The sequence below is a fragment of the Tyto alba genome, unplaced genomic scaffold (genome assembly GCF_018691265.1).
Source record: "Tyto alba isolate M040663 unplaced genomic scaffold, T.alba_DEE_v4.0 Super-Scaffold_2, whole genome shotgun sequence".
Taxonomy (NCBI): Eukaryota; Metazoa; Chordata; class Aves; order Strigiformes; family Tytonidae; genus Tyto; species Tyto alba.
Window position 1 is genome coordinate 79468376 of NW_024881282.1, and position 22049 is coordinate 79490424.

At 35.6% G+C, this 22049-nt stretch overlaps 1 protein-coding gene across 10 annotated transcripts in view; it reads right to left on the reverse strand.

Annotated features, from left to right (window-relative positions):
- The window catches only part of CACNA2D1 (calcium voltage-gated channel auxiliary subunit alpha2delta 1), a 425853-nt gene that overhangs the window by 13913 nt on the left and 389891 nt on the right, over nucleotides 1-22049 (reverse strand). For 4 of the 10 annotated variants that reach the window (XM_032985225.2, XM_032985218.2, XM_032985223.2 and 1 more), the window contains 16 exons: nucleotides 21434-21495; nucleotides 19145-19221; nucleotides 17914-17928; nucleotides 17161-17221; nucleotides 15293-15390; nucleotides 14273-14357; nucleotides 14001-14063; nucleotides 12932-13035; nucleotides 11606-11692; nucleotides 11150-11217; nucleotides 9866-9904; nucleotides 8552-8623; nucleotides 7848-8000; nucleotides 7705-7757; nucleotides 1073-1128; nucleotides 801-930 (listed from right to left, as the gene is read on the reverse strand). In XM_032985225.2, coding sequence (XP_032841116.1) covers nucleotides 801-930; nucleotides 1073-1128; nucleotides 7705-7757; nucleotides 7848-8000; nucleotides 8552-8623; nucleotides 9866-9904; nucleotides 11150-11217; nucleotides 11606-11692; nucleotides 12932-13035; nucleotides 14001-14063; nucleotides 14273-14357; nucleotides 15293-15390; nucleotides 17161-17221; nucleotides 17914-17928; nucleotides 19145-19221; nucleotides 21434-21495 — 1223 coding nt within the window. Of the gene's footprint in view, nucleotides 1-800; nucleotides 931-1072; nucleotides 1129-7704; nucleotides 7758-7847; nucleotides 8001-8551; nucleotides 8624-9865; nucleotides 9905-11149; nucleotides 11218-11605; nucleotides 11693-12931; nucleotides 13036-14000; nucleotides 14064-14272; nucleotides 14358-15292; nucleotides 15391-17160; nucleotides 17222-17913; nucleotides 17929-19144; nucleotides 19222-21433; nucleotides 21496-22049 lie in introns of those variants that run through there. The other 6 variants (XM_032985224.2, XM_032985221.2, XM_032985222.2 and 3 more) reach the window with 3 other exon arrangements.

Below are 22049 nucleotides of genomic sequence, written 5' to 3' on the forward strand. Positions count from 1 at the left end.
GGAGGAGGAAGTATGGAAATGGAAAAAAATGACTGCATGTTTTGGCTGTATTCATCATTCTCCAATGTCATCTGTCTTTCTCTCCTGTCTTGAAACACTAACTTCAAGGATATTGAAAACTGACTATTAATTTTAATTTCTAGGATGTTTTCAGAAACTCCTAATTTATATAAACTTTCAACCCAGCAAGTTTTTGTATGAAACACAGAACTATGTCCAAATTTCTATGTTTCTGAAGTAACCAATTTTTTTAGCATAACATTAAACATCATCTTGAATAGGTACATGGAGCCTGAAGAGTAATTTTTTTAATCACAAAACAAAACAGCTTAATAAGATGCACAGCTCTTAAATCATGAGTACTATTGACTAGAAGGTAAATTTGAAGATGAATTGCATAATCTTCTTGACCATCAAAAGTTCCAATACATAATCAGATTAAAGTAAATCATCTCCTTCTGAATATTGCAAAATGCCTGTAAATTCATATAATAAATTACAAGAAAACAAATTGTAACAGAGATTAAAATACGATTTTCATGGGGCATATACATAATATAAAACAAAACTTTGTATAAAATATTTCTATAAATCTGTAATTAATACAATTAAAATTAATTCTAAACAAATACAAAGATAATGCAACTTATAATTTTACTGCCTATATATTTATTTGTCTTGTTTACATAAATTTGGTGTAATTAATCCAAAATATATTTTTTGTTCTTATAATAGTGTCATTATCTTTTGCAAAATAAATGAATATTCAGAAGTTATTATTTATACTTAAGAAATTTTACCTGGAACAGTTTATACAGTCTACAATCCCACCAAAGGATTTATCATCATTTTCAAAGAAATACTGAGTTTGCTCAGTGATACAGCTTGTTTTAGGCAGGGTGGCACTGAAATCATCATCTTCCATGTCAGCTGACAGAAAGAAGAAAATAAATAAATAACAACAACTTTTTTAAGTCACAGACACAGTGGGGAAATCCAAGTATGGCCCCCAGCCTAGATTCTTACCTTCTACTTCACTCAAAGTTGACTCTTTAACATTCTCTTGACTTACCTGCTTCAAGGAAACGTGGAAAAGTCAAGCTCAAAAACAGCTGCTGTAAGATAGACCTGAACACAGAAAGAAAATATATATTTGTTAGAGGCTCTTTGCCTTCTTTGTATTTTAATGGATCCTTAAATTAGCAACAAAATCATCATGGTTTATTATTCTTTTGCCAGTTATTAAATCTGTGTTTCTTTAAACCTTAAAGTTTGACTCTGGTTTTCTTTTCACACTTTCTCCCAGATCTTCTTTCACACCGAACTTTTATTCTACTGCTGAGGTTTTCTATCATTTGTACCCATAACTCACATAATGGAAATGATATCATGCTATCCATGTCCTCCTTTTATAACTCTGCAGGAGGTGGAAAATGCATGTTGGCGCTCCTCTAACATTTAAAACAACCAGAACTGCTTTTGAACAGGCTCAGGGAAAATGCTCCTGAATGAGATACTTTACACTGATTAAGGTTCATTAAATTGCTGGGAAGGAGATAAACACTGGAATATTACAAGTATATTATAAAAATCATTATTGTGGCAGTTGACTTCTAAAACCATCTCTTCATGCTCTTGAGGTATGGAATATATTTTACTCCTAGATGCTGCTGAGACACTTAGGCTTAAAGACCTCCATTTGTTTAAAAATATTTTTCTTCACTTATGATTATAATTTTCCTATTTTATTTACTTGAAGCAAGTGCTAGCTTGCCACATAGAGGGTCCCCTTCTCCTCTACCAACCTGTCAGGTTGCTCCTACCCAAAAATATGACCTGATCTCTCTTCACCTCATTCTAGCACCTGTTCTGCAGAGAGAAAGGTCTGTATAACTTTATTTAGACTCCAAGATTTTTTCCTTTTCTCCTTATCCAGCACAATCTATGTGTAAAGGAACTGAATCAGGCTGCTATCTTTCTGGTAGAGGCATGGACTGAAGGACCTCTGGATTCACATCCACAGCTTTGTGCCTTGAAGCTTCCGATGGATAGCACACCAACCATCATGGATGAGAAGAGACCTGATACCATTCAACATTGATGTAATTTGCTGTCAGAAAATAGTAATCCTCCATAAGGGCTTACCACAGAATTTACAGGGAACTGAGTGAAAAAAGGCAGCTTGGGAAAACTGTAAAATCTTCTGAGTTAAAAGAGTATGAAGGATAAATGATACATACTCTCTTAACTAAATGCTGATGTATCCCCTGTCCTGGTTTCTGCTGGGATAGAGTTAATTTTTCTTCTTAGTAGCTAGAATAGTGCTGTGTTTTGGATTCAGTATGGGATTTTGTATGAGAAGAATGCTGATAATACACTGATATTTTCAGTTGTTGCTAAAAGATCAAGGACTCTCCAATCCCCTGTGTCCTGCCTGTGCGCAGGTGCACAAGAAGCTGGGAGGGAGCACGGCCAGAGCACTGGACTCAAACTGGCCAATGAAATATTCCATTTCATGTAACATTATGCTCAGTATATAAAGGAGGGGAGGCTGGGAAAGAGGGGGTTCTCTCTCGCTTCCAGGATTGCAATTGCAGGATCTTGGTATTTTGGGATCACTAGTTGGGAATGGGCTCGGTGTCAGTCAGCAGGTGGTGATCAATCACACTGTGTGTTACCTGCTTGTACTTTCTATTATCGTTATTTTTTTTTCCCTATTCTATTACAATTATTAAATTGTCTTTATCTCAACCTACAAGTCTCCCTTTATCCCCCACAGTTCCCTCCCCCATCCTCTGGATGGAGGGAGGGTGAGAGAGCAGCTGCATGGTGTTTGGTTTCCAGCCAGGTTTAAACCATGACAGTGAGATATATACATTTTGAAAATTATCACTCTCACCTTTACCCCACATTGTTGCCTGAAACACTATAGTTTAATAACCTGGTTTCTCTTATTTCCCTGTATTTGCTTTTGCCAGGTGCCTCACTGAATCCATTTTTGGTCAGCCCTTTTCACTCTGCTTGCTTAATGGCCTTCTCTGACTGCTTCTGACCTAGATTCCATTAAGAACATATCCATAGAAAGTACTTTCATGTGGTGCTTTCAAGTTAAACATCACACAAAATAAACCTCAAGTCTAAATTGAGTCCAGACCATGGAGTCTGATTTGAACACTGATAAACTAAAGTTTCTCTGTTTGAGAAGAGCTCAAGTTCTCTTCTCTTCTGGATTATTGCCCATGTCCAGTTTTTGAGGTTTGCTGTTATCCAAGAAAACCAAGATTTTTGCTGTTGCTGTTAACAAAACGTAACCAACAATAAAAAACAACATAAAATCTTCATAGTGCTGTGAGAAAATTACTATGTTTGTTCAGCTGCTATATATTTTAACTCTTAGTTTCATAAAGTAGGTAATTTATTCCAGCTTTAAAATTATTATTTAAAAAAATAAGCATCACGAAACTTTAGAAAAAGGAACAGTGTCCAAGGGTGCAATTCACACCAATGCAAAAGTATCACATCAGTCCCAATTACTTGTCCCAATGCAGTGCTGGAGGAAGTAGCTGATAAGGGTATTTATCTACAAGGCTCTGAAATAGGTAAAATTATTTCTGTAGCTATTATTAATAATGCACAAATCAAAGTCAAAAGAAGAGAAAGGTCCTAAATAGATCTCTAGTTTTAAAATGTATCAAATATTCTGGTTGTGAAAGATAAACTTAATTACTGCTGCAATCCTGCCTCTCTCAAGGTCAATCCCAAAACTCCATAACAGTCCAAATATACCAACTTTTCCCCTCAGCTATAGAAAATGCTAGGACAATGACTACAGAATTATCCAAAATTCTTTATATATATTTGCTTCCTCGAAATAGTTCAGTAGTGCTTCTCACATCCTATTTCAAAGAACCAACTAATAATTATAATGAGAACTTTTAACTGAACTGTGCCATCAGATAACACACTGGTTATCCCATGGTCTGAAGCAAGACTTCTTTATATTTTTTAATAAAAAAGCTTCTTTGCTCATAAGCTAGTGGGCCTCAGTGGCAGAGCTTTAAACTAGAATTGAAGGAGGAGGGGGATAATTTCAGGCTTGCCCATGACAAGCTATGGCAAAACATGCCAAAGTTAGAGGGATGGGGTGTTAGCGAGGGCCCTCAGCCTGTTGCCCTGAGATGTGCTGTCTACACTGCAGCACACTTGAAGTCTTATGGAGATGAGCCAGGGGCTCCTGAGGTAGTAGGAGCCAACAGGGAAACACCAGTGGAAACACCTCAAAGGAATTAAAGGGTGTTCCTTTAAGAAGGTGACACAGCCAACAACCAGGATGAAGTGCTTCTACACCGAAGCATTCAGCAAGGGCAAGAAACAGAAGGAGTTGGAAGCCACTGTGCTGTTAGAAAGCTATGATCTAGTTGCCATTACTGAAACTTGGTGAGACAAAACCTGAGTGCAGCTATTGATGGCTACAAGCTGTTCAGAAGGGACAGGTGATGAAGAAGGTGTGGAGGCGTTGCCTTCTACATCAAGAAATATGTGTGAAGAGTGTGAAGAGCTGTCTCTGAAGAATAGCCACGATTAGGTTGAAAGCTTATGGGTAAGAATCGGAGACCAAGGGAACAAAGGGAACATTGTGATTAATGGCTACTACCTGCTGCCTGATCAAGGGGAGCCTATTGATGAAGCGTTCTTACTCCAGCTACAGGAGGCATTATGCTTGCAGGCTCTTGTCCTGCTGGGAGACTTCAACAACCCCAAAATCTGATGGAAAAGTAGTACAGTGAGCTACAGGCAATCCAGAAGACTCCTGCAATGCATTGAGGATAACTTCTTAAGCCGGGCAATAAACAGCCTTACCAAAGGGGATGTGATAATGGGCCTGTTGGTCACCAGCACAAGCGAGCTAATTGGTGATATCAAGGTTGAAGGCACACTGAGCAGCAGTGATCATGGACTAGTGGAGTTTGCAGTCCTGAGGTATATGGGTCAGGTGAAGAGTAAAGTCAGGACCCTGAATTTTAGGAAAGCAAAATTCCAGCTCTTCAAGGAGTTAGTCAATATGACCCCCTGGGAAACTGCACTCAGGAACAAGGGAGCAGAACAGAGCTGGCAGATCTTTAAGGATGCTTCCCATAGAGCACAAGAGCACTTGAACCTCAGGTGTACAAAATCAGGAAAGGAAGGCAAGAGACCATCATGGCTGAGTCGAGACCTGCTGGCCAAACTAAAGGGCAAGATGGAAATGCACAGTCAGTAGAAGCAGGGACAGGTGTCCTGGGAAGAGTATAGGGGCACTGCCCAGTTGTGTAGGGATGGGGTCAGGAAGGACAAGGCACAGCTGGAGCTGAACTTGGCAAGGGATGCAAAGAATAATAAAAGGGACTTCTATAGGTATGTCATCCAGAAAAGGAAGGTCAAAGAAAGTGAACCCCCACCTTGATGAACAAGACTGGCAAACTGGTAACAGTGGACAAAAAGGCTGAGGTACGCAACCAATTTTTACCTCAGTCTTCACTGGCAACCTATTTTCCCACACTTCTCAAGTGGATGGACCACAAGACAGGGATTGGAGGAGCAAAGTCCTGAGGGAATTGGCTGACGTAGTTGTCAAACCACAATCCATGATATTTGAAAAGTCATGGCAGTCAGGTGAAATCCCCAGTGACTGGAAAAAGGGAAACATTGTATGCATTTTTAAAAAGGGTAGAAATGAGAACCCTGGGAACTAGCAACCTGTCAGCCTCAACTCTGTGCCTGGGACAATCATGGAACAAATCCTCCTAGAAGCTATTCTAAGGCACATGGAGGACATGGAGGTGATTCAAGACAGCCAGCATAGCTTCACCAAGGGTAAGTTCTGCCTGACCAACCTATTGGCATTCTATGATGAAGTAACTACATCAGTGGGCAAGGGAAGAGTTATGGATGTTGTCTACCTGGACTTCTGTAAAGCCTTTGACATGGTCCCCCACAATACCCTTCTCTCTAAATTGGAGAGATGGGTTTGATGGGTGGACTGTTTGTTGCATGAGAAATTGTTTGGATGGTCAAATCCAGAAGGTAGCGGTCAATGGTTTAATGTCCAAATGGAGATCAGTGACAAGTGGTGTACCTCAGGGACCTGTACTGGGACTAGTATTGTTTAGTATCTTCATCAGTGACATAATGGGATTGAATGAACCTTCAGCAAGTTTGCAGATGACACCAAGATGAGTGGTGTGGTTGGCACACCTGAGGGCAGGGATGCCATCCAGAAAGACCTGGACAAGCTCGAGAAGTGGGTCCCTGTGAACCTCATGAAGTTCAACAAGACTAAGTGCAAGGTTCTGCAACTGCATCAGGGAAACCCTCAGTATCAATACAGGCTGGGGGATGAAGGGATTGATGGCAACCCTGTGGAAAATGATTTGGTGGTATTGGTGGATGGAAAACTTAATATGAGCCAGCAAAGTGTGCTCACAGCCCAGAAAGTCAACCATATCCTGGGCTGCATCAAAAGAAGTGTGGCCAGCAGGTCAAAGGAGGTGATTCTCCCCCTCTACTCTGTTCTTGTGAGACACCACCTGGAGTACTGTATCCAGCTCTGGTGCCCCCATAGTAAGAAAGACAAGGACCTGCTCAAGCAGGTTCAGAGGAGGGCCGCGAAGATGGGCCCCTGGGTGGGAGGAGGTAGAGAAATTGAGAGCAAAGATGAGCTCAGGAAGAAGGGAGTGGTAGGAGGAAGGTGTTTTTAAAATGTGGTTGTATTTCTCAATATCCTACTTCGATTTGATTGGTAAAGTAGTAGCAGTGGTGGTGTTCATATTAAATTGATGTTTTTTTCCCAAGTTGTGTGTGTCTTTCCACCGTGACCATAACTGGTGAGTAAGGCCTTCCTGTCCTTGTCTCATGCCCCAAGACTTTTGTTATATTTTCTCCTCCCCATCCCATCAAGGGGGAGGAGTGAATGAGTGGCCTAAACTATAACAAATACTTAAAGGGGGCCTACAGGAAAGAGGAAGAGGGACTCTTTATCAGGGAGTATAGTGATAGGATGAAAGGTAACAGTTTTAAACTGAAAGAAGGTAGATTTATATTAGATAAAAGGAAGAAATTCTTTAGTGTGTGGCACAGGTTGCCCAGAGAAGCTGTGGCTGCCCCCCCCGGAAGGGTTCAAGGCCAAGTTGAACGGGGCTTTGAGCAACCTGGTCTAGTGGAAGGTGTCCCGGCCCATGGCAGGGGGGTTGGAACTAGATGATCTTTAAGGTTCCTTCCAACCCAAACCATTCTATTATTCTATGATTCATGTGTTTTTGTAAAATGATTCAATGAAAAGCAAGCATTAAATTTCTTAAGATTTCTTACTAGAAAAAGGGAAAGATGATATTCTGAAAGAGGGAAACAAGTGATTAATAATTATAAGTGTAATAATTTCATTTGAACCCTCACACCTGCTAATCAGACTTAGATCATTAATCCCAATTCTGCTTCCTGAAGCTGATTTTGTAGAGTTGGAACACACAATCACAAATCCTGACAAGAGTAGTTTTAAATTCAGCTGCTGACAGAACGATGGATTTTCCAAGGAGTTTGGAGACATAGTTAAGAATTTTCATCAGGAGAAACTGCAGTATTATGGAGGGAATAAAAAGACTAATACTGTTTTGATCCACTGATTAATTCTAGTTTGGATATACAGATTTTCTACACACTTGTACTTACCAGGCAGCTGCTGAAGCCCACCATCCTAGATGCAAAATATCTGTTATCGTAGGCTGGGAAAAAAACAACGGAGATTATATTATTTGCATAAACACCTGCAGAATTTTAAGGGAATGTCAGTCACCACACAAGGGACTACTGACCACATAAGCAGAACGAAGTCCAGCTCCTTGCTTTGGTTCTTCTTCAGGATCACAGACTGATTGATAGTCATACGACTTATTAAAAGCATACAGGGACATGTTAATCAGATTTCGCATGAGGCCAGGATCAATTTCACCAAAGAATCTTCCAATCTCATGAGGGAAAATATACAGAGATAAGTTAAGTATTTCCAAGTATTTTCTCATAAAAAGTTGAGGTGAAGATTTCTGATTTTCCCCTCCCAGTATTTTTTCCCTTTACACAACTCAGCTGGTTGTGCTGTTTATGTATTTATTTATGTGTTTGACTATTTCTCTCACAAAACCTTAGTTGGAGAACTCCAGTTAGACAGTAATTGTTAAATGTACTATCAACGAGTCCACCTTGCTTGGGGAAGAGCAAAAGGAATCCAAGAAAGAAGGTGTGTGGATGCCATACTACTTGCCCTCACCATCCTAGTTCTGTTGGCAGCCTACCAACCTACGGGCAGAGCATAAAAAACACTTGATAGAAGTATGACATCTTGAACCATAAATAAGACTGTGAAAAAGACTAATAAAATAATTGGAATTTATGATACAGCAAAATTCTTGTGATTCAGAAATGTTATTCTTAGGGTAAATTGAAAGTGAAATGCTGTTTTTTTACTCCTAAAATGTCTGCCTATTGATTTTCCTGTTCTGTCCTTAAAAAATATACATACCTGTTGTGTATATTCATCCCGATTTGACATCAAAAGAAATCCACCATCATCAAGGATAACACAGTCCACATGCTGTTGTAAGAAAGTAAAATAGGTTTTGAAGGAAAGATTTGTCAAGAGAACACTCCATAAGAAACTATTTTTTATTCAACACTTCAGAAGTATGTTCAAATCTCTGGCTCAGGCTAAATCACAACCCCATAGCCAAGGGCCAATATTAAGCTATAATAAGTACCACTATCAGTATTATAAAAGTTTGTACAGATCAAAAGCTTATTTGCTTCTTAATTTCATAAAAGTTGTTTTATAAATCATTTGCTCAATACTTTGTTAGCTCTAAGAGTGCTATATCCTTATTAAATCTGATCATAATTGAATCTCAGCTCATAACAAAGGACTACAAATTCTCGTGTGCTTCAGCCATGCTTAAAGTCCTTTTCCATTTGCAGCTTTTAATGGTAAAAATCTTAAGGGCAGACTCCCAGCTTGCTAGTCATGATTCTTTTCACTTGCCAAGGGCTGAAGTGGGTTTCCTCCAGGTGTCAGGTGCAGGAATGGGAAGCCCTGTGTTTTGCACTTTGTAAAAGATTTTTGCAGTCCTAGATTGGAGAGATAGCAGCAAGGCCAAGTAGATAACCTCCCAAAGTACCCTTTTTGTTGTAACTCTTGGCATTTAATGATCTTCACACTCCACAAAAAAACTCACAGAAGACCTGAGCAGAGAAAGCTTTTAAGCACATGGCAGAACCTGATACTGTGATAGTCCCTGGCTGTGGTCTCCTGAGTGCTAGCAGAGCTATGGGATCCCCAAATCCTGAATGGGTTGGGAACAGAGGAGAGGAGGATGACGAATGACTGTTGAAGTGCACATCACATACTCTGGTGCTTTTCAGCTTGCATTTACTCCTCTCTAAGGTACTTCTAGTGTTCTTTTTCACACTTTTTTTTTTTTTTTTTTTTTTTTTTTAATATTACTCCCTTTTCTCAGGATTTGCTTCTTCCTTTGAAAATTACCATTATATTTTTTCTCACATTTTTCTGCATATAATTGTCTATTGCTCTTACTCTATTTTTTCTTCCCTCAAGTTCTCATAACCTCATTGCAATGATTCTTGCAACAGCCACTTCACCTGACTTTTATACCCTTTCATTCCCTCCTCTCCTAATTTTCACTTCTTTCTTAAGACACAAATGTTTGTCCTGTTTTCTGTAAAATTAATCCTCAAATAATGATAGAATTTTTGTCGCAGATAAATCTTGAGAGAATAAGTTTTTCTAACATGTCAGATATTCATAAACTGAACATATTCTTACCATACTGTTTCTCTCACAGCCACAGATTTCACTGTTGCACTAAAAAACAGGAATAGAGTAATTTTCACAAGACTGTTTCAAAAGAAGCTGTATTTTTTAGTGATATGAATCAATCAAAACAAGAATAAGTGAATTGACTTTCAATATCTGTATCAATTAAATTAATCTTGAGTCTGTATTGTTTATCACAAATACCTCTGTGAGCAACCTGTATTCAGTAATTATCAACAGCACAATCTCTACTATCTTTCACAAAGTCTCTGATACATCTCCCTTTTTAAATATGCTCGATACATTAGAGATAAATAGTTTGAAGGACTTGTCAGGATGGCAGTGTTATGAGTGTAAAGTAAAAGAGAAAGAGCATGTACATTTCCATTTGTTTGTGGTATGAAAAGAAAGCCTAGAAAATATGCTGTCAAGTTATCTTTTCTGACTATGAAAGGCCTCACCAGTTTTGAATCATGGGAATCCCATGTGATAAAGGAATCCCACCATATCCAGTTAGCTTTTATGACTTTGATTACTAACATGTTTTTCTCTTTTTCTTGCAATATCTGTATACATACACACATAACTCTGTCCTTGCATGAAGACCTGAGAAAAATAACTACCAGATAATGCTGCAGTCATTAATCTCAAAGTAATACTGAGATATTCCTCTTTGTTTCTCTTTATGTCTACAATGGCCAGCCACTGTTTTTGATTCCCTTAATATACAACCAATCAAGCAACATTATCTCATCTGATTGTTCCATAATTGACTTCATTTTGTGCCTCTCCTTTCCCAATGCATTATTAATTACTTAGTTTTCCTTCAGTCTTTCCTCCTCCCCATTTATACCTAAGCATTAGATATAAGGAATGAAAGGGTTAAGCACCTATTTCATTAAGTTCTGCTAAAATGCTGTATTGTTGGGTGCAATATAAATCCTTACTGTTTCCTGCTTACCCATCCTCCATATTAAATAAAAATAGATTCACAAATTCTTTTGCAGATTTTATTCACTGCTACAGCATAATCTTAGTAGGGAGCCTACTGGCTGGAATATGTCATTTTTCTTTGTCTTTATCCATGTTCTGTAATTATGAAAGCAAGACACGTACAAAATACAGCCTATTTCAACATAGATTTATTTTGTGCATTTGGATGATTTAAATACCACAATTACTTGGCAACTACACATCAGTGTGACTCTGGCACAAAGAGCTATTAGACCTATTTGCATCTGAAGCTTTGAGAAATGCAAATAAAGTTCAAAAAAGACTTGGTCAATTGCTTACCAGGCTCTTGATTGTGGTTTTTGTGAAATTTTCCATCCAGCTGGTTGCATCAATTTTTATTCCAACAACTAACAAGAAATACATGAAAGTATTTTATAGTAAAATGAAAAAAAAAAAAAAAAAAACAAAACTAAAAAACCCAAGGTAACTGTAGAATACTGAAAAAAGAGGGGAAATTTATAATAACATCTAAATTATTAAACTGGAAAAGGACAAAATATGATTTTTGCTCAGTTGTCTGACCACCAATATCCTTCATGAGACTAATAAATTAAGCACTCTTACTCAAACACAACCAGATCTTTGGCTTGATTTCCACTAGCAAGATTAAAACAGTCTCAGAGAAAATAGTCTTCTATAAAGTGAAGTTCCTTTGAAATCTCAATTAAATTTCTAATTCACTGTTGAGCAACAAACAAATAACTAATGTATTTAGTTTCAGCACTGCTCTCTTACCTGCTGGTTTCAGAAGCTTCCCATTAATTGTTATTTCCACAGCCTTGCTTACCATAATACCTGTTTCATAGCTATTGGCACCACTTTCTGAGAATATAGAAGGGACAAAAAAAAAAAGGTTAGGGTGATATAAAAGCGTCTTCCTCTGAAAGTGAAATTAATGATCATTCAAATAACCAGAATGTCTCAAAAAAATCCTTATTCAAAAGCACTGACCTAGTTGTACTGCACATTTATCACCTGTAATAGCTCAGATCACTAGCATCTGGATGACTAAGAGAAATACTTTTGTTTACTTTTCTTCATTCAATTTTTGTACGCGGTTTCACTGCTTCATAAAGTTACTGTAGCCTTTTTTTTTTTTTTTTTTCATGAAGAGCCATGAATAGCTTTACACATGTGAACAGATCTGTTAAAACCAGGATCAGAGCCAAAGATTTTATCCTGCCGTCGTCTCTGTATTTTTTAATGCAGGGTATACTGACACCACTCACTAAGCAACAATTACTTGTCTGATGGACTTCAGCCTGTTTTCAACACTGCTTAGTATGAAAGACCAAGTTAAAAGTACATTCCCTGGAGCTCTTTGAGGAACAACAAAGGCTTCAGGGAATTTAGTTAATTACCTTCTTAATATTTTATTGAGAAAAGCTGCAATAAATAAGTATGAAATAACATCAATAAAAGATCCCATATGTTTAAGAGAGGAGTATGTCATTTGTGGTAGCATCTGCTTTTATATGAGCTTGGCGAGGTTAATGCTGCTCACATCAGTAACGAGCACTTACTATTGTGCATATATGAGTTTTAAATATCACAGAAAAACTGGTTTTGGTGTATAACAGCAATCTGAAATAGAATTCAAAAGCAAAGTTTAATTTAAGCAATGGTGCAGTGGACAGAGCTGTGGACTCTGGATCCTTATACTTGCTCCTCCAAGTTAGGATTGGTGCTGAGCTAGTATTCAGAACACAGCTCAAATAAGGCTTTTTTAGGTAGTGCTATTGTCCTCATGTGTGATTTTCTTTCACTTCCTTTTAAAATAATTCTGCCAAAGCATCTCTCTAAAACAGTGTCTCAGTATAATAAATGAACACCAGTATTCTGCATGTTTTCAGCTTTTTTAATTCTGAGCATACAGGGCCACTAGAGTTGACAAATTATAATGTCCCTTGTTTAGTGCCCTCCTAGCTACCTTTTCTTTAATAACGCATGACGTCCCAAGATTTTTTTCCTTATGAAGTGTCCCACTTGTATGAGAAATGTCCAGAAGTACATTTATATTTGACTAGCTAGCCCTGACAGTTCAAAACAGTGATGACTTACTGTTGTAATATGGAGCTGTGAAAATATAGTTGTCATTATCTAAACTCCGTTTATAGAAGCTGACTTCATAAGTTTCAGCATTTTCCAACCAGTCTTCTCCTGCCCTAATGACAAAAAAATAGTTATGAAAAAAAGATAGTTAGTGTCTCATTAAAGCTGTACTTCAGGCTGGGTTTTTTTAACGTTTCACAGTTGGAAATAATGTGAGATTCATTCATGTAGTCCTCAGACTTTGTCAGCTCTCACTGGTTAACTGCCAGGTGTAATTATTAAAAAAAAAAATGGAAAGAAATTAAAATAGTACACTTGGAACAACATAGATCTTGTCTCGTCATTTTAGATATATTGAGACAAATATAACTGCAGCACTACTTAAAACAAAACATAAACAAACCTTTACATCACATACTATTTCTTGAGAAATCACCACAAAAGCCTTTATATCTTTAAAAATATCAAACCAAAAAAGAAACTGATTTGGGGATTAAAATTCATTGCCATTTTTCCATTTTGTGGAAACACAGAAGAACTTAAATAAATAGATAAATTTGCCATTTACCAGTATATCTGTACTGGTGCCCTCATTATTCGCAGTCACTGATGCGTGTGTCAAGTTTATTATATGACCACCATAATATTTCCTTTTTGCCCTCTGGTAATAATACATTTTTAAGTCCCTGGCCCATTTGGTCTGCTCTTATTAGTCTAAAAAATAATTGCCCAGTGCTTTATAGTATTTGCAGCCTGCCAGCCTGCCAAACAAATGAGTGCTTCAGAGTAATTAGGTATTAGCATGGCCCCATCACTACTACAGGGGCACTGCTTTTACTAGTACTCTACACTGATTAGAAACTGGAATTACAAGGACCTGTTATGGAAATAATGTTACAGATTAGTTTCAAGCAGTAACACAAGTAAAATCAAAGTAAAACAAGACATTCCATTCATTTCATAGTTATCTGTACAGACTAGACTGTAGAAGTTTTTCAATCAATAAAACCATTATGTAACATTCCACCCTTTCAGGTTTCAAAATTATCATATTATAGTATTTTATAATAATTGTTACCTTTTGGGGAACACTCTAGTAATCCCACCATCTGTAACAACAAATTGTGCAACAACTCCATCACTGTAAATAAAAATAAGATTTAAAATGAAAACTGACTTAAATTCTCACAAGTTCCTATGTCAAGGGTTGCAGCTTAAGTGCATAACTGTGAATTAAATATCTATCCCGTGAAAACATTAACTGTATATTTGTATTTACAAACATATATATTATTTTATTATCAAGCTTAGAAATGCATTGAAAAGATCACAGTCAAAAAGAATACTTACAGAGACAGTTTACTCCAATAATTTTGGGCAAGATCACTTGTAAATCCTGCATCCAGCAAAACTCTAATAACCATATCAGGATTACCTATCAAAAGAGTTAAGGCAGTCATCTGAAACCATATGTCATGGATCTTTATTAAATGACTAAAATGAAATTCTGAATTGTCAGGATGCTATAGCCACAAAAATTTGGATATTTCTATTAGACATACTGTCTAACTTCAAATTACATTAAGTACTTACTCTTAAATAGATTGCTCTCACAATGTTGACTTCACTTAAACTTTTCCTTCATTGTATCTTAAAAAACTATTTTGTGTCATAGGAATAAGCAAAGTGATAAGGGTATAGGTCCCGGATTTGCAAAGCCCCTATGTTAAATTTGGAAATAACCTATTTTTAAAACATATTTTCATTCAAACACTTTTTTTTTTCAGGTAATGAAACAACACTTAATTCTTAGTTATACTTACTTTTATGTACTACAAAAGTGGAGATAATTCAACTACAATATAAATATATCGGTTAAGTCCAAGCCTCTCAAAAAAAACATATTTGATATCTAAAAATGGGTACAGGGAAATAAACTAATTTTGAATTAGTAGCTTAAATGAATATGCATTTTTATAATATCTTTGAAAAGGTGGTTGGAAGTCAATGCTTCTCAAGCATCTTCTTCAGTACCACTGTGCAAGAGAAAGTTCTAGAAATGGCCAACAGAAGTAAGCACATACTTTAATATAGATTTTACCACTATGGAAAATAAAACAGGGGTAAATTGGAGCTGAATCATTTAAATCTGGGCCTTGGTCTTCAATGTCACAAGGTAAATCAGTGTTGGTAAATCAGTTGATCTGGGACTGGAACCTGCAGCTGTGAATTCTACCAAGCTCCAGCTGCTCAGTGAAGATAAAACCCAAAACATGATTTGGGCATGAAAGCTGACATTTTGACTGATTTTCATTTATGAATAAGTATTTTCCTAAGGAAAAATTTCAGCGAATTGAGAAGAATACTTACATGATGGACTGCTTGGAGTATTTCTGTCAATAAATTCATTGAAATTTAATAGAAATTCAGTGTTGTTTTCTGATTTTTTTACATCAATACAGTATTCTCTGAAAAACAACAAAACATCAGTCTTCTCAGATTTGTTTCCTTTGCTACTAAAGCAGACAAATATGGCCCAGCAATTTTAAAATCCAAGCAAGACTGTGCAACTACAGTTACATGGCTGGTAATACTACATCAGTTGACTACCATGGTCAGTACTGAATGTTGATTATGTTGAATAGTTCAGGCATCTACAGGAAATAAAGTGTTCAAGTTCCTGTCTAAATCTGAATTATAAGAAAACTCCGTGTATGAGATAGAGCACAGGTTCCTAGAAAAAGCACTCAGGACTAGCGTAGGCCATGAAATTAGGAGATCAGAGAGTCTGAAAACTAAACAAGAAAATGCCCCGTGAATGTAGACTTCTCCTGGGTTAAACTGTACTGGAAAGTACATGGACTGCTGATTAAAACATAGTCACTTCATGTTCAACTAAGGCCAGATTTATGGGATAAGGTCCTATCCTCTGAGAAGTCTTAATGGCAATTTTAATAGGGCACACAGTATATAAGCATATAAACACTCATTGTTTTGACATATGCAAAACAGATAAACAGTAGACTACTATCCTTTATATAATGTAATAAAATAAAGCAATATATCATTGGGCAATGCATTGAATTCAAGCAAGCACAATAAAAGACACTGGGCATTTTAAAGGCTAATATTAGATGGTGAATGGTATTAAATAACTTTAATTAAAATGTAGAGACTATTCAGCATTAAAGCAGGGAGCTCTATTTTTAAATTAGCTTTTTATATTAAATTAATTTTACAAACAAAAGAAGTCTGTTCAAGTAATTCATATGAATAAGCTATCCTATTACCCATCATGATGCTGAAAGACTACAGGCAGAATTTGCCTTACTATACCAGTATTCATATTTAAACAGAGCCACATATCAAACAAGTTTTGTTCATATAGTTCAGCCTAACACCTAGGGACTTGCTGGAAACTGGTAATTGGTACAGTTGGTTATCAATAACTTCAATCCTTCATAAAAATTAAATTGAACAGTTAAGAATATATTTGAAAATAGCGGACTATGTTTTACATATGAATCAATATATTCATTGAAATTTTAAAAGATACAGAAATTTTTAAGAGAAGTGAGAAATGTAACAATTCTTAACTGATCTTGGTCATATGGCATTTCCTTTATTTATCATAATTATTTTTTAAAGGAGCTTAATTTTTGAAAACTATTTATCATACCATGTTTCCATTGCAAACATGCATTCACAGGGGCAACAAAGACTACACAATTTCACATGAAAAACCAGGGAGCTAATGAACTTAATCAATTTTCAATGACTCAATCATTTTTTATGTTCAATGAATCAAAAATTAGTTAATCCATAGGTGACAGAGAGCTTTGAAACACTTTATCTTGAAGTTTGAAAATATCTTGAGTTAAGTATTATGGTACCTATTTTACAAATGAGAAGGTAAGGTACAGAGTTGTAAAGTCTTAAAAGTCAGAACCACAAGAAATGAACACACATGTATAAGATTTCCATTAAAACACCAATATCAGGTGTTACAGCTCTCTTTGATTAATATAAACAGGAATCAGAGCTGGAAGGTGCTATTTACACTCCAGCAAGAAGAACAGATCAATCTTGCAAAACATGAAATTAATAACTGCTCTTTTACTTAATATTTTTTACCAAAATGAAACTATTGGTCAAGTGTGTAGTTTGTTAATGTCATTAATCTGATAAAGTGTTTATTGACTGCTGAAATAATGCTCAGTACTGGGACATTAACCAACCTTGGTGCTATGAATGTATAACCAAATTCATCAAAACGATCAAGCTTCAGTGTTTCTGAATCTACAAAAAGGAAGAGTAAACACCAAGTAAGTAAACTAGGCTTTTTGACATAGTTTTTCTTCTCAAACTATCTGACTAGCTTTTGCATGCATCCATGAATTTGGAAAGAAATGTTTATTTTGAGACACTTTCCTACTAATATACTGTATACTTTTCAGTATTTCATAGTATAGGAAGAAATTACTTGATTGTTATGTACAACATACTCCTGGCAACCAAAATGTATCTAGCAACTTACTTCAAGGACATTTCATTGGCATGACAACATGAAAACATATGAGATGTTTTCATTAGAATTACAGTCTGATACAAGGAAATATTTGGGACAAGTTGTTAGAACATGAAGGAAAATGCTTCTACTATTTTCTGCAATAAAGATTAAAAAACTCATCCATATAAGCATCACTTTCAATGCTACTGAAAATAACATTTTTAAAAGCTGGTATCTTTGAACACTGATAGGACTAGACAAAGAAGAATTAGAGATTAGGAACATATTGAAATGTGCATGAAAACAAAGAAACACATCTTTTTTTTTTTCTTTTTTTTCCTATTGCTATGGTACCCAATGATCATGGGAAAAATCCTGAGATGAGGAATACAGAGGAGAATATCCCATAGGAATAGAAATATAAGTGAAAAGTATCAACTGCAGTAAACAGAAGGAAATTGAGCAACAAGAATATACTTGCCCTTTTTGATTGCCACTATCCATCAGAAAGAGAAAGCAGGGAAACAGAAAAAAACAGGGTAAAGCAAAAGGGGTCACAAAACAATATTTTATTCAAACAGCCCCTTGAATAAAAATATTGTGCATAGATAGATCAAAGGTTCAATTTACATACAGCTGTAGTCTGGAAAAAAGACAAATATCTTTGAAGACTGAAGAATATGTCCTTCTCAATTATTTCTCAAGTACCTTCTATATACTGTGGCTATTGGCTATTTCAAATGTCTGCTTTGCAGGTTATACTGATACTAGTGCAAAACCAGATGATCTAATCCATCAAGAGTACCATATTCACTCACTAAAACTTTAATCTTAAACTACTTACTATTTGACAAAGTTATAAAATAAATCACTGATTATTAAAAACTTGTCATATTCTACATCATATGCAGGAGGCTATGGTAGAGGACAGTGATTTAGTGCTAACCAAGTTTTCTCTAAACTAACATTCTATGCCTGTCAGAGAGATTCATAGTGATTTTCTAACTTTCTATTTAACTGCATATTTGTTCAAGTTTATCATAATACTTGGATAAAGTTAAAAGGATGTGATGGGTTCTATTTTATCTAATATCTAGATTATAGTTATGCTACACCTAATAAACAAAAAGCATTTGAATCCTCACAAGTATAATTTCCAATTATCTCTCCAGAATCTGTAAATGGCTTGAAATTAGTCTAATCCGAAAATACATTACAAACATCCACTAAAACTATTTGTAATAAAAACCTAGCTGCAAGCCAAACCAAACCGTGATTTTGCATTAATCTATTCCTATGGGCAGAAGAGGTAATTTGTTAAATATTATACTGTAACTACTGTAAAAATAACAAAAAAATGTTTTGTTATTATAATCTATATCACAACATTTAGCTAATAGAATGGAAGAAATAGTATCCAGACCCTTAAAATGAAAGCAACAGAGGAAACACAAAGCAATGATTCTATAGGCACAGAGCAAGGGGGAAGGGATTGTCAGTGGAACTGGGGTACCTGCACATATTCTATCTGTATAGAATATTTCTTGTACCTGGGAGGTTACAATGGGTTAGAATCATTGCTGAAGATTTTGGGTGCATCATGATAACATTAGTGAATTCCACAAAATTTATGAATTTTAAACATTGCTTTTTGAAGTGAATCTGAGGCTTGGCAATACTAGACAAAACCAGGACACCTTCATAGTACTCACATCTGGCTTGAATTATTGGTTCTTCTATTTTGGCTTTAATATAATAAAAGCTGTATGATGGTAAAACCAATGCCAAACTGCAATAGAAACGAGACAAGCAAAGAAACTATGTTATCTGCAGCATTTTTCCAGTTTCAGCTTCTACGTGTTTTGAAATCAACTAACAAGTCTGGAAGTTGGATCATCATGAGGCAAGATACTCATATAGTGACATGCAAGCCTTACACTTTGTAACAGACACAATTAGGTTCATGCCAGTCTTGAAGTTCCCTGTGTTTAATTTAATTCTTATTTATGCTTTTAAACATAAATGTACTTTTTTAACGGATAAGCAAGGAATTTTAAAATAATTGCAAATAATAAAATATATGATTTCTTGTATCTTCCGCTAATGCATTTAGCATTCCAACGTAACACATGTCAAAATGATAATTGATTGCAAAAAATGGCATGTTATACTTCACTGATTTGTATGTATCATATAATGACGGACTCTCCTTTTACTAATAAAACAACTATTAGTATTCGTTAGGAAAATTATCAGGCAATACTTGAATTCACACTACTTTAAGTATGCAAAATATTTTCTTGAACCATGCAGTCACCACTAAAAACCTTTGAACATTGCATAATAACATTTTAAGATTTGCAAAACATTTGTAATGTATTTTCTTTTAGATTATATTTGTTCTTGTTCATAAAATATAGAGATTCTTTTTGCAACTAAATTGATTATACATGTAGAAGAGTTCAGTTCTAAAATGGTATGTAAAGGACAGGAGATACATGTAATCATTAAAGAGGTATCATCATCTCCCAGATTACATCCTTAATTTCTGCACTTAGATTTCATCACTGTAGAACTTCAATGGTTTCTAATAGATAGTTGTAGAAATTAACATTAAAAAAGCTGTACAATTGAGCCATAAATGAGATGACCTTTAATGATACATTTGCCATTTAAACACAATGTAAGTGAGATGTGTAGAACACTATCGCTAAATATTCAGTAATTATCCTCTAGGGAAATCAGCAGCAGTTTACCTGTCATTAAGTTACTGGCTAGAAGAAATTGCTAATTAAAATCTATTTATGTTTAATAGGTTTTCTGGAATGTGACTCCATGGATTTATTGCTGTATCTCATGCCAGGGAGCTCAGTAAGAATCAAGAAGTCGTATAAATCAAATGTATTTCTTTACTGATTGCTAGTTGGCATAGTCTGATAAAAAAATTTATTTTCTTACAAACTGTAAAGATGGAGGCAGTTCAACATAAAAATGGGATGCTGAATAAAAGATCCTATATTTGCATTCTCTTGTTAAAACTGATTTGTTTAGTTTTAGATACAAATTAATGTTTGCATTCTCATTGACCGTACAGCTGTGCAGAACACAACAGAAAATGGGAACCAGCTTGACTGAGGACTACTGCAATTCACCACAATAAAAAACATTGTTTTGGTAAAAATTTGACTCAATATTTATACCATCTAGTTTTGAACTAGAGTAGTTTAACTTTTCCAGGACTTGGTAAACCTTAACTTGTTTTAGATAATGTCAAGTGTCTACATTCCTTCTAATGTTACAGAGCTCTGTGCTTGAGTCAATTTGAAATAATATACACGCCAATGTTGCATTCAAAGGGGGATGTGCTTTTACTTTTTTTTTACTTAATTTGTTCCTGCTGCTGTTCACCATGTAATTTATAAAAACAAAGCAGTATCACTGCTAATTAGTTAAAACATGTCACAGATTTCAGAGATAATCAGTAGTATGTTTCCTGCCCCTAAGATCTGACATAAAGGTTAACAAAGTCTTGATATAAGCAATGACCATGACTGAAAAAGATCTGCACAAAACTTGCCATGTTTTTTATTTAGACCAAAATATAGCATCTTCCTTTCTAATATGCATATTAAAACAAGAACATGGAGACAATATGAAGAAAAAATGAAATAAGAGGAGGCATCTAAGAGAAAGTATAGAATTAAGAAGCAAGGTATGCTGTGATACAGAAAGTAGAAGGAAAAGTAAGATACTTAATATCAATCATAAAAAATATTTTTTTCCTGCATATCGAAATACCCTAGTGATAAATCTCAACAGCTGGATGAAAGACTGAGGTTCTGGTCCTTAGAGAGGAACACAGAATATCCCACAGGCCTGGACACAAGGCAATCTGGTCCTGACTTAGCTAGTCTAGAAAAAGTAATGCTAAAAATATTAACCAAAATAAACAAAAGGACATTTAACTACGCAAAAGAAGTCAAAGAACAGAAACGGGTTACCTGTAATCAGTGCCATTCACAGCAGTCCATGTATATGTTCTGTTTCCTTTATCAATGTATCTCTACAAAGAGATATTGGTGAAAAGATAAATTACTATCCCTGGAGATTCAACAAGTGTGACTTTTTCTTGAGAAATACAGTGTAAAATCAAATACAAACCTGTTGGAATTTTATTTATTATTTTGCTAAAAGCATGAAATGAGCTACAACTCATTTTCTCAAATATATTCCAAACTTATATTATGCAAAAGAATGACCTATATCCTTTTTATTAACAAAAGGCAAATTTAAATAAAAGAAGACAAGCATGACCTATAATTTTCCCTTTTAAATTCATTAGCCAGGCCTATGGAAACCTTTTTCTATGTGATTTAAATGTGATAAAAGATGTTTTCTCCTTATGGATTATTTTGCAGCTAAACTATGGAAAAAAAAAATAAAACAAACCAAAAAAACAAACCTCAAGTATAAAAAAGACTTTATAGGTAACTCTTTAACAACAAAATCACCCAGTGCCTGTCTTTTCAGGTCACAGTACCACTGGCTAAATGCATCTAAATTTGAGGCATATCTACAGGCACAGCCAGGTAATCCTGATTGTATAGGCACCCCATT